The sequence below is a fragment of the Natator depressus genome, chromosome 10 (assembly GCF_965152275.1).
Source record: "Natator depressus isolate rNatDep1 chromosome 10, rNatDep2.hap1, whole genome shotgun sequence".
Taxonomy (NCBI): Eukaryota; Metazoa; Chordata; order Testudines; family Cheloniidae; genus Natator; species Natator depressus.
Genome location: NC_134243.1, coordinates 13173740 through 13190716, shown reverse-complemented (window position 1 = coordinate 13190716; position 16977 = coordinate 13173740). Strand labels below are relative to the sequence as shown.

General features: G+C 41.0%; 1 protein-coding gene across 3 annotated transcripts in view; it reads right to left on the bottom strand.

Annotated features, from left to right (window-relative positions):
* Positions 1-9080: 9080 nt before the first annotated feature.
* The window catches only part of CHLSN (cholesin), a 196280-nt gene continuing 188383 nt past the window's right edge, over positions 9081-16977 (bottom strand). The window contains exons 3-4 of one of the 3 annotated variants that reach the window (XM_074965242.1): positions 14511-14592; positions 9081-9701 (exon numbers count right to left, since the gene is read on the bottom strand). In XM_074965242.1, the coding sequence (XP_074821343.1) occupies positions 9519-9701; positions 14511-14592 (265 nt within the window). In that variant the 3' untranslated portion in view covers positions 9081-9518. The remainder of the gene's footprint in view (positions 9702-14510; positions 14593-16977) is intronic. The other 2 variants (XM_074965241.1, XM_074965239.1) reach the window with 2 other exon arrangements.

Genomic DNA, 16977 nt, shown 5'->3' with positions numbered 1-16977 from the left:
ATACTATTTTTTTTTTTTTAAAACAGAGGATCCCTGCCTCATTAGCTCCCCAGACTGGCTGCACAAGGGGGCAGAATTAAAGTTACATGGCCAGTCGCATTTCCTAACTTTTGAGTGCTTCGTATTACAACCTAAATATCTTTCTTCTCATGAGGTTTTTTTGCATGTAACTATGAATAGTTTGAAATAGCAAATGCTGGCGAGTGAGCAGGAATGGCTGAGTGGAGCTCAGTACTGGAAGGCTAACTGGAAGCAAAGAGTGTTGGGAAGGGAATGAAGGAGGAAAGGGAAGATACAAGGCACAGAAAATCAGGGAGGAAGCTCCCAGCAGAGGATGCAGAATGAAAAAACCTTTTGTGGAAGATGGAGGCCACAGGAGCTACAAGGCAAAGACCCAAAGCATAAAAAGATGAGTAGAACTCCAAATTTTTGCTGAGTGTACAAAAAACAATAGTAACGGGCAACTGCATCACTATTCTCTTTCCATCCTCGGGTTCCTCCAATTGTAATAAAAAATAATATAAAGTGAACAGTGTACACGTTGTATTCTGTGTTGTAACTGAAATCAATATATTTGAAAATGTAGAAAAACATCCAAAATATGTAATAAATTTCAATTGGTATTCTATTGTTTAACAGTGTGATTTAAATTTCAATTAATTTTTTTAGTTAATCGCGTAAGTTATTGAGTTATTGATTAAATTTGTTTTCCTGCTAGGTAACGTGTATGCAATAAAATTGTATTGTACTGAACAAGGTCCTGGAGGTGGGGTTAGAATTCCTAGAAGTCGGGTTCAATATGAAGACAAACTGAAACAATGGTTTCTCTTAGCTTGTTGAAGCTTGAAGAAGCAGCTTGTGCTAGAATGAAAGTTTGACTAGAAATGGTGTTGACTGAATGGAGATTGAATGGTGGTTGAAGCATGAAGGGACATATGAATCTTTGGTGCATCTGACATGTAAATATCTTGCGATGCCAGCTACAACAATGCCATGCAAACGCCTGTTCTCACTTTCAGGTGACATTGTGAACAAGAAGTGGGCAGCATTATCTCCTGCAAATATAAACAAACTTGTTTTTCTGAGTGATTGGCTGAACAAGAAATAGGACTGAGCGGACTTGTAGGCTCTGAAGTTTTACATTGTTTTATTTTTGAATTCCGTGGGTTTTTTTGTACATAATTCAACATTTGTAAGTTCAACTTTCATGACAAAGAGATTGCACTATATTACTTGTATTAGGTGAATTGAAAAATACTATTTCTTTTGTTTTTTACAGTGCAAATATTTGTAATAAAAAATAAATATAAAGTGAGCACTGTACACTTTGTATTCTGTGTTATAACTGAAATCAATATATTTGAAAATGTAGAAAACACCCAAAAATATTTAAATAAATGGCATTCTATTATTGTTTAACCGCGCGATTAATTGCAATTAATTTTTTTAATCGCTTGACAGCCCAAAATATAATCTAATTTCTGAATAGATAAAATTTTACCATATAAGTGAAGAATTTAATTATAAATCACTGCTACAACCAACTTGCTTTACAAAGGAAAAGCACATTGTGTCCCAGAATGACCAGAATCACAATAAAGAATTAAGATCCTTATTTGCTGGGATATAAATAACTTCTCCATAACTGTAATAACAGGACGGAAGGCATAAATGAAACCATTCATGGCTAAAACAGATTAAACCACAGGAAAGTTTTATGCTGATAAAACCCAATTTAGTTTAATTAACACTGGCTCAGTATTTGGATTATACATTAATAACAAAATCCGGATCTTTGGAAAGCTTTTTTAAAAAATTAAACATTTAATCAAATGACATCTCCTACCTTATCCTGTGCTCAGTGAAATCAATTGCAAAGTTCCCATTGATTTCAATGGTGCCAAATCGACCCCTTGCCCCAGTCTTCAGCATAATGATGTAGATTTAATTTTTGGAAACAGGAAAAGAGATCGATTTCTTGAAGGTGGAAAATACAGAGCTTCACCAATTAAAACAGTCAGATATCTGTTTTACTCAGTGGAAACAAAAGTATGTGATCATGCAGTTAACGACTGTGTTGTAACTTTTATGCACCCGGAGAGTGAATTAAGGTTGCACAGGCAACCTTAATACTGGCACTTCCTAACTTTTGAAGCTTGACTCTGAAACCTTTATGTTCCTTTCCCATAGTTATTTGTGTGTAATTTATTTATAGACTGAATATACTATCTGATGGTTTATTCTGTACATTTAATACTGTAGGTTAAGCTGCACTCATATCTTTCATGCTGTTCTCCAAAAATGCGTAAGTTTGACACTGGATAAGTCTTTTTTAATGGCTGTTGCTCTGCTCTGTTCCATGTTCGTTAGAGAAGTGATATAGCCTCATACAAGAAAAGAAATATCCATCTCCACCAGATCCCATTCCTTCCCTTTCCCCTCTTTTACACTGGTATCTTCTAAGCCACTCCCCAATACTAGCAATTATTTGGTAGAAGGAACCTAAAACTTCATGTATTGTATTGCTACTGTATATTTGTTAACTTAACTTAGTGGGTGGGAGGAAGAATAATAATTTCTAAGTAACTGAGAAGGTGTGAAATCAGACTAGGTCCACCCTTCTTTACAATTAACCTAACACCAATAAAATAGAGCCATCCTGCACTGGGTAAAAAATGAACTACACATTCAATATCTACAATCTGTGCTTCCTAAATGAGGATGGAGAATCCATTTCCTCAGTAATTTTAGAATTCTGATAACAAATTAAAAGTGAGGGCAGACACGAGATAACCAAGAAGATGCACAACACACAGTGGAGATCATCCAAATTAAAGAGAACTCTTCTACAATGTCAAATTTTTAGTAATTAGTATCGTCATTAGAGGCACATCTCCAGCTTTAAGCAATTTTGAGTAATTAATGTTTTTATATTTTGCATGAGAAGTCCTGACTTCAGCATTTTCCTAGCGTATGAATTCTCCTAGTCAGAGCCACACAATGCAGATTAACTCAGTTGAAAGGCAATTAGAGTAAGCAGAAGAAAATGTAATTTGTCAGTCGGTACAAACTATTACTTCTAGTCTTGGATTTGATTTTTGTTAACAATACAATTGGCTGATTAAAAGAGAGGCAGACACGTGATTTTGTCAATTCATATTAACACATTTGCTGAGTATCTAAGCCACAAATGCTATAAAATATTGAAAATTTTAAAATGACCATACAGACAAAAAAGCTAAACAAGTGACAAACCTGAATTCCTTGCATAGGCTAGGCTGCTTACAGGATCTTAATGAAAGTATAGACTTTAGAATTTAAAATATCAAAGAGGAGGCCTTGTTATCTGTATTAAACAAACAAGCAAACATTTAAAATAGTGAACTGTGTAAGAAACTGGAGTATGGCTTAGTGGTTAGTGCACGGGGTGGCAAGTCAGAAGTCCTGGGTTCTATTGCCTGAACAACCACGTGGGACCTTGGTCAAGCTCTCTGGCTCAGATCCTCAAAGGTATTAAGGATACACCTAACTTCCTGTGCCTGAGACTTCTCATCTATAAAATGGGGCTAACAACATATACCTACCTTCCTACAAGTGTTCTGAAGGTGACTTTTTCGTAAATCGGTGTGAGATTCTCCAATGAAAGGGTCTGTAGAAGTGCAAAGTATTATTAAGAGAATCAAAGACCACAATTTGTCCCTTCCTGTTTTAATTACAGTGTTAGACATAAGATGGAACTTAGAACATTGAGGAATTTAGAGCCCTGGTAACTTTAAGTTAACAAATATACAGTAGCAATACAATACATGAAGTTTTAGGTTCCTTTTACCAAATAATTACTAGTATTGGGGAAAAAGAAAAAAGAAAAGGAGTACTTGTGGCACCTTAGAGACTAACCAGTTTATTTGAGCATGAGCTTTCGTGAGCTACAGCTCACTTCATCGGATGCATAGCATATTGTGGAAACTGCAGAAGACATTATATACACACAGAGACCATGAAACAAAACTTCCTCCCACCCCACTGTCCTGCTCGTAACAGCTTATCTAAAGTGATCATCAAGTAGGGCCATTTCCAGCACAAATCCAGGTTTTCTCACCCTCCCCCCCCCCACACACAACAGACGCACATACAAACTCACTCTCCTGCTGGTAATAGCCCATCCCTCTTTGAAACCTCTCTTTATAATGTGCATGATAATCAAGGTGGGTCATTTCCAGCACTAATCCAGGTTTTCTCACCACCCCCCCCCCCACACACACACCCCCCTCCAAAAACCACACACACAAACTCACTCTCCTGCTGGCAATAGCTCATCTTACAATGTGCACAGCAATAATCCAAGTTTAACCAGAACGTCTTGGGGGGGGGTTTGTAGGAAAAAAACAAGGGGAGATAGGCTACCTTGCATAATGACTTAGCCACTCCCAGTCTCTATTCAAGCCCAAATTAATAGTATCCAATTTGCAAATGAATTCCAATTCAGCAGTTTCTCGCTGGAGTCTGGATTTGAAGTTTTTTTGCTTTAAGATAGCGACCCTCATGTCTGTGATTGCGTGACCAGAGAGATTGAAGTGTTCTCCGACTGGTTTATGAATGTTATAATTCTTAACATCTGATTTGTGTCCATTTATTCTTTTACGTGGAGACTGTCCAGTTTGACCAATGTACATGGCAGAGGGGCATTGCTGGCACATGATGGCATATATCACATTGGTGGATGTGCAGGTGAACGAGCCTCTGATAGTGTGGCTGATGTTGTTAGGCCCTGTGATGGTGTTCCCTGAATAGATATGTGGGCACAGTTGGCAACGGGCTTTGTTGCAAGGATAGGTTCCTGGGTTAGTGGTTCTGTTGTGTGGTATGTGGTTGTTGGTGAGTATTCGCTTCAGGTTGGGGGGCTGTCTGTAGGCAAGGACTGGCCTGTCTCCCAAGATTTGTGAGAGTGTTGGGTCATCCTTCAGGATAGGTTGTAGATCCTTAATAATGCGTTGGAGGGGTTTTAGTTGGGGGCTGAAGGTGACGGCTAGTGGCGTTCTGTTATTTTCTTTGTTAGGCCTGTCCTGTAGTAGGTGACTTCTGGGAACTCTTCTGGCTCTATCAATCTGTTTCTTCACTTCCGCAGGTGGGTATTGTAGTTGTAAGAATGCTTGATAGAGATCTTGTAGGTGTTTGTCTCTGTCTGAGGGGTTGGAGCAAATGCGGTTGTATCGCAGAGCTTGGCTGTAGACGATGGATCGTGTGGCGTGGTCAGGGTGAAAGCTGGAGGCATGTAGGTAGGAATAGCGGTCAGTAGGTTTCCGGTATAGGGTGGTGTTGATGTGACCATCGTTTATTAGCACTGTAGTGTCCAGGAAGTGGATCTCTTGTGTGGACTGGACCAGGCTGAGGTTGATGGTGGGATGGAAATTGTTGAAATCATGGTGGAATTCCTCAAGGGCTTCTTTTCCATGGGTCCAGATGATGAAGATGTCATCAATATAGCGCAAGTAAAGTAGGGGCGTTAGGGGACGAGAGCTGAGGAAGCGTTGTTCTAAATCAGCCGGCTTAGAAGATGCCAGTGTAAAAGAGAGGAAAGGGAAAGAATGGGATCTGGTGGAGATGGGTATTTCTATTCTTATATGAGGCTATAACACTTCTCTAACAAACATCACCACTGCCTTTGAGACGAACCCAGAAAACACTTTCCCCCACTCTCCCAAGCCTTCAGAATTAGCCACACTGATTAATCAAACAAACAAACAAACAAAAAGACACGGCCGATCCAGAAGACCCCTCATCTCTGGTTCTTTCTCATCCTTCTCTGCTGAACTACATGGTACCTTGCTGTTGGCTGCTTGAATAGGCAAGTCTTTAGAATTCAGTCAAACCCATCATAAAAGGAGCATATGTTCTGCCCTGAGCCAACCCTACCATTATTGACCCAGCCCTTATTATACAGGACCGTTAGTTCCTTGAGTTTCTTGTGTCACCACTTGCTGTTCTGAAACCCATCTCATCCAGTTGCTTTTCATCTCAGTTATTTATTGTGAACGACTCAATTCAGTTGGCTCTGGATCTCCTCATCTTCCAGACAGCCAACAGTGCTCATACATCAGCCTCAGGCCAGCTGGTAGCACATGGGTATGATGGCGTTCTCTGAGACACGTCAATGATAGATTAAGTAGAACAACAAGTTGATTGACAACTGTGCTCCAAAATGCATGCAGGACGATTAGTATAATTAAATGGCTTCCACCCAGCTTTACCCTCCTGAAGAAAGTAGATGAGACAGGCCACCTAAACACTGATATGGTATAGCAGGACTATGTGTACCCAGTGGTGAGCTGGAGCCGGTTCGCACCAGTTGGAACCGGTTGTTAAATTTAGAAGCCCTTTTAGAACCGGTTGTTCTGCGAGGGACAACCAGTTCTAAAAGGGCTTCTAAATTTAACTGGCCAAAAGTGGCGCCTTAGGCGCCGACTCCACGAGTGCTCCAGCCCTGGAGCACCCAAGGGCAAAATTTGGTGGGTGCAGCGCACCCACCGGCAGCTCCCCACCCCACCCCTGGCCCCAGCTCACCTCACCTCCGCTCCGCCTCCTCCCCTGAACGCGCCACCCCGCTCTGCTTCTCCGCCCCCACCCGAGGCTTCCTGCGAATGAGCTGTTCGGCGGGAAGCCAGGGAGGGCTGAGAAGCAGGCCACGGCTTCCCGCTCAGGCCCAGGGAGGCAGAGTGGAGGTGAGCTGGGGCGGGGGTGCGGGGGGGCGCGCTGCAGCAGATAACCGGGGGGGAGAGGGTGTGTGTGCAGGGGAACCGCTCCCCGCCCCAGCTCACCTCCGCCACCCTCGGCCTGAGCGGGAAGCCGCAGCCTGCTTCTCAGTCCTCCCCGGCTTCCCACCGAACAGCTGATTCGCAGGAAGCGGGCGGGGGGGGGGGGGGGGGGCGCAGAGAAGCAGAGCGGGGCGGTGCATTCAGGGGAGGAGGTGGAGTGGAGGTGAGCTGGGGCCGGGCGCGGCGCGGGGCAGGGAGCTGCCGGTGGGTGCTCTGCACCCACCAAATTTTCCCCGTGGGTGCTCCAGCCCCGGAGCACCCAGGGAGTCAGCGCCTAAGGCGCCACTTTTGATGTGATCAGTGGGGGAGCGGCCGCTCCCCCTGCTCCCCCCCAGCTACGCTTCCCCACCCCTAGGAGCCAGAGGGACCTGCCGGATGCTTCCTGGGAGCTGCCCCAGGTAAGCACCGCCGGGACTCCCCATCTCGCCGCCCGGCAGGTGCCTCTGGCTCTTAGGGGTGGGATGGGCACCCACTACGGTGGCCGAGGCCCTCCTGCCTGGTTCTGGGGGCAGTCAGGGGACAGGGGAGGGGGTTGGATGGGGCAGGAGTCCCGGGGGGTGGGAGTGGGCAACGACCCCTCGTGGGGTGAGGAGGGAACCCGTTGTTAAGATTTTGGCAGCTCATCACTGTGTGTACCTGTCTCCATGCCTTTCTTTCATGCACATAGCCTCTATGCTTTCATCTACCTAATTTGCCATGCAGCCACTCATCTACGTACAGGCCCTGTTCAAGATTCCTTCAAATTACATCAATTTAAAGATGAAAGAAACAGGTGGAAATGAGGGACCTCCCATCCGTATGGGGGCAGGAGGAAATCTTATGATTCTATTAGGGTCAGGTGAATTAAGTGGAACAAGGGAGAACCTATGTTCTAAATTCAGATACATTCAAGGTAGTTTGCCAACACAGTCTACTCATGCAAATGGCACTGCTCCTTTTCACATTAGCACAGAAAACACAGATTATTTAATATTCTGAATGCTACTCTAAATATAAGAGGTGTGATATTACTGCCTTCACATAATCTTGGATTATAAACTACACTGAGACCAGCAGACAGCAGAGTGCACATCTGAAGAAGCAAAACCAGTATTTACGAGATGAGGATATCTTCTTGAGCTTCCCATTTTATCTTCCAACTGAACTTCATTTTGGGGGAAAGCATGGAGCTCTTCAGGTTTTGTTTGTCTGATTTTAATTTTAATCCGCCGCTGCTTATGCTTGTAGTAAAAAAAAAATAGGAAAAGGATACAAATGAGAAGTGAGTGGGGCAAATGCAAAAAAGGAGAAAATGAAAGAAAACAATAGAGATGAAGATACGGCAAGAAGGGGAAAAATGAGAGAGAATGAAAAGGGAGCCAGGTAGCACAACTGGTAAGTAAGAAAATGTCCATAAGCAACATGTGTGTCCTCACTGTTTCTGCTCCGGGGATTAACAGGCACTCTGTTGTTTTGTTCTCTCTTTATTATACCTTGGCTCACCCATTATGTTAAATTCCATTATAGTTACCATATTAGAACAGCACATGTTAGATCACTCAAAATTTCTGGCTCCCAATATAATTGTCTTAAAGAAGTCACTATGTATAAGCTGCTTTTATAACTGGTTGTATATTTCAAGAGTTACAGCACTTCATGTATGTGTAGGTTGTCAAAATCCAGCCAAATGCTGTAATTACAAAACCTTTTGAGAATCAGGTCATGAGTGTTGGTGGGGAACAAGTGCTCAGTTAGTATTGTTATTAAAGTGAGATCTCAAACTTTTGAGTAATTAATGCCCCCCTTTTTTTTTGCACAAAAGTCTGGTCTTCAGCATTCTCCTGGGATACAAATGTTCCCTCATTGAAGCAACTGAATACAGATTAACTCAACTGTGAAACAATTACAAGAGAAAGATGAAGACGTAATTTGTCAGGCTGAACACAAAATGTTATAACACAGCACTTCCTGTTCTGGACAGCATCTTATTAAAGGTATAATTGGCTGATTTCACAATGGACATCTGATTTGGACTATTCACATCTGTCCATTTTCTGAGTTATGCCATACCTAGTTATGCCATAAAGCACCCAAAAAACTTTAAATATCAAGAGGAAAACTAACAAAGCTGACAATCTCCAGCTCTTTGCTTAAATTGCTAATAAGCAAATGTCTTATAAACCCATGTTCAACAGATTGAAAATGATCTTTCCCAAATCCAAATGACATGCCGCTAAATCTGAAAGTGACAGATTACAGCTGGCTGATAAAACACTGTGCTTTACATTCACTTTTAAAACTACCCTGTGTGAAAGAACCTCCAGGCTTTCTGTTGGTTGTTTTGCTTTTATTAAGAGACACAAAGCTCCTCTCATCAGTTAATAGTAATTACATGTTGATATGTGAAGAACTAAAGTGAGATGGATGATTCCATTCATTTCCAAGAGATGCAAAAATTACTTGATGGAGCCAAAATAGAATGTTTAATAATGGGCAAACACTGGTTTGTTTTGATTACAATCTCCTTAATAAACTGTTTAATAATTGATTTAAAAATATTGTACAATGAGCAATGGAAAGATGAAATCTTATCATAATTACAATTCTTAATGAAAAAACATGTATTTACATATTTTTTTTAGAAGTTATTTGTTGCATTTCACCTGCTCTCCATACAATGATAGAAACAGACGAATCTAGAAATCTAATGACAAGGTTTACACACTTTCATGATAATAGCTGTAAAACTTTTCGTATGCGCTCACACTTCTCCAACAGACCTGGATCTTCTGTATCCGAATTGTCATACTCTTTCATAAGAGCTTCAGCTTTCTGCATGGTTACATCTCGCGCACTGCCTTTAAGCCCCTCCAGATAGTCCAATAAAATTGAGAAATATTCATCTGGAACCTTTAAGAAGAGAGATGGTTGACACAATGAAAGTCGTGTGATGGCACCAGGCTGAATATATACCAGGCTGAGTCAGACAACTACCAGGACTACATGGTTACTAGATGCAAGCAACTCTCAACTCAAATGGGGATATTTATTGGCAGTGTGCTAAACATTGTGGGAGACAATCATTACATGTTTGCTCTGTGCTCAGCTTTTAGGATAAAACTCTAAGCAAAATGCAATCACAACAGAAGCTGAAATGCCTATTAGTACATCCCTCCACTTACTGACCAACATCTCAACCCTATACGAGCTGTTGAAGAAGAAAACAGTGGACCAAATACTACCCTTGGATATATGTGTGCAAGTTCTACTGAATTTAATGAGAGTTGCACGCACATATCTGAGGAAAGGATTTGGCCAAACAGCTCAGAATACGTCTAATAATAGCAACTTTCCTCCCTCAATGCCCAAAATTATCTGAGCTGCTGGGAAGAGATACCACCCACTGTCAAACAACAGATTGTAACTTTGACAGAACCATCATAAGAGGGGCTAGCATTTAGTTTGAAAAACAACAGATAAATTCAGACATATGGAAACCATTTTTAGATCACAGTGAATCAGATTCTGATAGAATCATTTAACTAAAACATGCCTAATGTGAAACAGCGTCATAGTCTCCAAGCGGCCCATCTGTTTTTTCTCCTCTCTCTTCCCTTCTCATTAGTTAGTTAGTAATAGGTTACATTTTAGCTTCATCAGGTGGGATATGACACTGTTATAACCAATAAGTTGTATTTACATTACTGATAATCCAATAAAGACATTTTAGACATTGGTTTACTCCACATTTTTAACCATAAAGTAATGTATTTTCAAGAAGATCACATAACCTGATTTTCTACGAAGCATTTCTTAAATTTATGTACAATTTCTATGACAGCAATCCCTGTTATTAATAAAATATTTTCCCTGTGATTCAGAAGAAGCTAAAATGACCCATTCTGCACACATTTACGCACATATTTAATTTTACACATGACTTCAACAGGACTACTCAATATAAAGTGCAAAGGGAAGCACATGCACAGGCGTTTGAAGGATCAGGGCCTTACTTGACAGAGGACTGTATGCTTTTATTCTACCTGAGAAATACAATTTTCCAGAAGAAAGAATTTTAACAGATAATGAACTTATCCAGTTATTTCTGCACTGTCACTGAGCCCAGTAACTTCACTGACTGAAAGTTCTATCACTCGCAGTGCTCTGAGGAAATGACACTCCAACAATGTCATAGTAAATGAAGGATAATACAGAGCACTAAACCAAAAGCAAGATCTCTATTTATACTTATAATTTATCCAGTAGGGAAGCCAACTATCACTCTTCAGCTACAACACTCTTGTTAAAAACCTACCCACACGAAAAAGGACATTAGCCAGAGGGATAATGATTAAACTAACTATACACCAAGTGCTGTCAAATGCATAGAATAAATATACTGAAAAAATAAAAGGATCTTCTTGTTTTCTAATCTGGTTCAGTTACAGTAAATTTGTAACAACAGCAGACAAAAATGATAAGACACAAATATGAGTTTTAGGTTGATAATATTCCTTTAATCGAAATAATTCTCTCGATAGTGAATGTTTGAACTCAACAGGCTCTGTGTACTCTGTACTTTAGCCAAAACATCCATATATAATTTACCCTTCTTTTTACCAGACTTTATTTGTGTAGTTAGACCTCATCATGTATAATTATATCTATCATTATATAATTTAAGCAAAGTGCTTAAAGGGGCAATTAGTAGTCTATGCTAAACTTAGAAATTGTTTGTGTGGAGTAAATCATGTGGCTGCTTTGTTCTTAAGGCTATAAAGCATTTAGTTTTCAGCCTCAAAGAAAGGCGAGCAAAAACCTTTGAAACATTTCTTTATTCTAGCTATATAATTTAGTCCAAGTAAAAACCATGTTAACCAAACAGTATTCTATGTATTTTTCCCTCCACTGAATATGCAATAGTGGTAGACAAACTTAATGGCTTTATGGTTTTGTTTATCATTTCCACTTGGCTTTTGTTTCATTTCCTCTCTTCCAAAACAGCTTCCTTGCCCCTAGCCTTATCTGGAGAATGGTTGCCACGTGTAGACTTGCTGTGTCTACAGTTAGTTCCACAGGGCTGCATGAGCACACCAACTGGGCATGGAAGCAAAAATAAATAAATAAATGAGGCAAATATCACATCTTCCCCTGAGTTAGATTGTCACCAAAACAATATTTAAGAGCTTCTTGTTGAAAAGTTATTTTTCTTCAACAAAACGATGCCATGGCTCCAAAGGACAGAGAGTTTGTTGTACACAATTCAAATAATTACTATTAATAAGTGAGAATAATTTTTGCAGAACCATTTCTTTTCATGGTGATCTCCTCGATGTAATCTGAATTAGGCCTGAGGCAATATTCCAGCTGGCTGTTGATGCCACAGGAAATAAATCAATTCAATATGTACAGTCCAACAATGCCATTTAGGTATGTAGGAGCCAAACATATTAAATGGAAATATTTATCTAGAAGTGACCCAAATATTATCAACTCTTGAGTGTTCAACAGTACTATATAACTGTGAAGGTGTTCAGCATTTACACATGCCACATGCCTCCACAAAGATGGAACCCAGAAGGCTCACACCTTTGAGTGGAGTTCTGGAAAAGACCAGGTTTAAACTACACGAGAAGTCAGAACTGGTAACGGGAGAGGCAATTTGACTGCAGAGATCTCAGCTCTCAGGCTGGAGTGCTGGACAGAGGGTCTGAACTCCAAGAATGTGCTCAGCAGCTCCAAGACTGGGGTTATGCCTGGTATCTGTTGAGACTCCAAAGTCTTAAAATACACAGGATCCAGCAGCTGGATCCCCTCACAGGAGTCCAGGGAGTTGCTGAGAGGGTGCGCTCAACCAGACCTATGACACCAGTCACCCACCATCTGGATTTTACAGAGTCAGCCCTAATCGATTTTATAGAAAGAAGCAAGTACACCTTCCTCTCTGAATCCTACTTTGCCCTACAGCAGGACCTCCAGTCATCAACTGGGCACCACCAGAAGCCAAAGACGGAACTTGGGAAGGAACAGAAAAAGTGCTTTCTTTTGTATTTTATTCATGACTGGAACTCTGTAGACTGTATTGGCTAAAGAAGAAGCAGACTGTAGGCATAAAAATATATTCACCAAAGTGGTCCACCCTCACCAAGGGCCTGATGCAGGGAAGTACTTACGTATGTGCTTAACTTTATGTACTTGAGTAGTTCCTCGTTCAAACTCCTAGAAATCAGTGGAAGTGGCCTATTTAAAGATCATTTGCAATCTGACCTCACCAGTAATAGACAGTTCAAAATATGTTAGTATAAATAACTCATAATAATCTCAATGGATCACAGAAGATACCAGAATAGGAAACATTTCTATTTCAGTGTTGAGAAATACAGAATTAAGCTATGTATTGATACTCAAATCTATTGAAAACATGCTATTTGAAGATACTATTAACCAATTTATGTCAATGTGAAAAGAAAGAAACCCAAAGACAAACAGGTGTAAAAGCAAGGACATCATTTTGGCTCTGAAATAGCTCCTAGACAGCTGTAGAGAACATATGTTGTGTTTGGTAGGATGTTAAGGACTGTTTTAAAGGAGAAACAAATCTAAAGTACTAAGCAAATTATTCCACATACCTGCAATTAAACTTTTATTTTGTCACTTTCCAAATACAGCTATGCCAGTAAATGTATTAATGCTTTGTGAACATTTTTGCCCAAATTAAAGACTGATTTTTTTAAAAAAATCTTTCTTCTCATCAAGGTAACACTTTAAGTTGGTAGCTGGCTTGAAATTTGCATCAAATAGGCCAAAAACTATTTTAATTGTGTTATGTATAAAGTAAACATAAAAAAATCTTTAACTGTATGGACACATCCAGACAATGGGCAAAAATTGATTCCATGTCAACTAAAAGAATAAATGAACAACCCACTATGGATTGGCAAGGTGGTTTGTTCTATTATGCAACAAAGTGGAATGATCTGAAACATTCCCTCACTGCCACTGTAACCAGAGGCTAACTGGAAATTAAATCTCTTGTTTTCAAAAGTTATTAAACTGCTGGATTCTACCACTAGTGCAAGCCTAGCCTTTGATTTTTAACATAGATGCACTGCCAAGCCTTTTATAATCAGTCTAAGGTCCCATGTACATTGTACTGAGTGAGAAACCATATTAGCAGCTGGCTAACATGGTTTCACATCTGAGTCAGAGCCTGAAAGGATCTGAAACAGCTTCAGCTGCCTAAAATGTGAGTATCTATGATTTTAGCATTGGGTTCCACATTCAGAAGTTCAGATTAACCAATACATCTGAAATGTGGTCTAACTTTATCATTCATTTGTATTCAAAATGCAATAATATTTTCTGTACATTAATTATAACAATCTAGTGTACACAGGAGAAAAGTCATTCCAAACCATCCATGGTCTATTATGACCTTTCTTCTAAGTCTTGCTGCATTAACTACAAATGATTTAAGAAGAGATTGGCAAACATGTCTTGCCCATTGTTCTGAAAGGCTACAGTAACAAATGATTTCTAAAAACTGCTGATTTGAGAATCAAATGTATACATTGACTCCTTGTCCAGATTAAATCAAAAATTACAAATGTGTTGGGACACCATAGTAACATTTGGTTAACAAAAAATAGGCGTAACTAATTTATAACTACTTGCTCTAAGATATTACTTCGCTAAATAAAAAATATTGTTAATACAAACCTTCTCTTTATCATACATGTGCAAAAGAAGCCAAGTCTGCCTGGTCTTTTGAAACTTCCATTCTTTTGGTTTTTTGGACCAGCTGTAACAAAATAAATGAGAAAAATAATTGCTCAAATAAAATACTGGATAATAAAAATACTCAGCACTCACGTAGCACTTTTATATAATGATTCAAAGTACTGTACCAGCATTACACAACGTCCATATGACCAGGTGTTAGAGTATATATTGTACAGGTGGCAAAAGTGAAGTACAGAAGGATTAAGTGGCTTGCCCTAAGTGTCACATAAGTCACTGGGAGAGCAAGCAGAAGAACCCAGGAATCCTGAGTACCAATTCCTTGCTCAAAACATAGGATAACTTTGCATCATATTTGAAAAATACAGTACATTTTAAAATCATGCAAAACAAATGCACAATGTCTGCAAATACTCTCTCAATGCCTCACATGCAAAAATTTTAAATATGTAAAAACTGAGCTGGGCTAAAATGTCAGACTGATGTGTGCAATTTACATGTAGCAAGACTGCGATTTGAAAGCTGGTATATTTTGCTATAAATACAAAGAGGGAAGAAAACTGGTTTGAGAAAATGGATATTTCTCCTCAAAACAACAGTAGAATAATGAGCGAGTAACAAATCTCACTATGAAATGCATACTGCTATTTTTGCCTCTCCAACATAATACACAAAAATCTAATATCTTAATATGAAACAGGACTAGTCAATACACTGAGGCATTATTACAGATGTAGCCCAATACAAGAAAACGTAAACCCTAGTAAACTAAAATTATTAGATTTTACTCTGAAGAAGACAGTTACCTTTTCCGTAACTGGTGTTCTTTGAGATGTGTTGCTCACGTCCATTCCACATTAGGTGTGTGTGCTCGCCACATGCACCAGTGCTGGGAGTTTCTTCCTCAGCTGTATCTGTAGGGGACCGGCTCTGGCACCCTCTGGAGTGGTGTCCGTATAGCATGGTACAAGGGGTGCCGCCGGCTCCCCCCACCCTCAATTCCTTCTTGCCGGAAACTCCAACAGTGGGGAAGGAGGGCGGGTCATCAAATGGACATGAGCAACACATCTCAAAGAATACCAGTGTATGGAAAAGATATCTGTCTGTACAGGAAGAATTTGGCAAATCGGTAAAGTGCCTGAAACCACTATGGCTTATTGCTAAAAGCAGCCAAGTAACCCAGGGTAACATGTCTTTTCTTCTTCAAGTGCTTACTCATGTCCATTCCATATTAGGTGACTCCCAAGCAGTACCCCTGGAGGTGAGTAGGAGTTCATGGACGTGCAGATTGCAGCACAGCTCTGCCGAACCCAGTGTCGTCCCTGGCCTGCTGAGTGATGGCATAATGAGACGTGAACACGTGGACCGAGGACCATGTTGTGGCTCTACAGATGTCCTGGATAGGAATGTGCACCAGGAAGGCCGCCAAAGACACCTGTGCTCTCGTTAAGTGGGCTTTGACAATCGGCGGCGGCAGAACCCCCGCAGGTCATAATTGGTCTTTATGCATGAGGTAATTCAATTGGAAATCCTTTGTGAGGACACCGAGTGACCCTTCATCCTATCCGCTGTAGCGATGGAAGAGTTGAGTTGATTTATGGAAAGGCTGGGTACGTTCTAAGTAGAAAGCCAAGGCCCTCCGGATGTCCAGGGCGTGAAGATGCCTCTCCTCATTTGTTTTGTGCAGTTTGGGACAGAACACCGGGAGGAAGATGTCCTGGTTCATATGGAAGGTGGAGACCACCTTTGGCAGGAAGACTGGGTGGGGCGCAACTGAGCCTTATCTTTGTATGGAGGTTCGGAGGTCAAGGCTTTAATTTCAGAGATCCGTCTTGCCGATGTCACCACCACCAGAAACACGACTTTCCACAATAGTTGGGAAAAAGAGCAGGAACCCAGCAGCTCAAAGGGCGGGCCAATGAGCCTAGAGAAGACCGAGTTAAGATCCCACTGTGGGACAGGAGACCGTACCTGCAGGAAGAGTCTCTCGAGCCCTCTCAAGAATCTGACTGTCATGTCACGGGAAAACACTGTTTGTCCTTGGATTGGCGGGTGAAAAGCAGAGATGACTGCGAGATGCACTCTAATGGAAGAGTGCGTCAGGCCCTGGTTCCTCAAATGAAGCAGGTAGTCCAGGACAGCCTGTATGGAGGAATGCGAGGGAGAGATGCCCTGTTTGGACGCCCAGTGGGAAAACCTTGTCAACTTGGCGAGGTAAGTCAGTCTAGTTCAGGGCTTCCTACCTTCCAGGAGGACCATGCAGCATCCACGCTGAGAGGTGGAGGGACTCGAGGTTGGGGTGTAGGAGTCAACAGTGATCCTGTAACAGCAAGTCTGGTCAGTTGGGCAGGGGCCAAGGAGGGGCCACTGATAGGCTCATGAGTGTGCTGCACCAGTGCTGGCGAGGCCGTGTCAGGGGCGATCATGACGACCTGCGCCTTGTCTC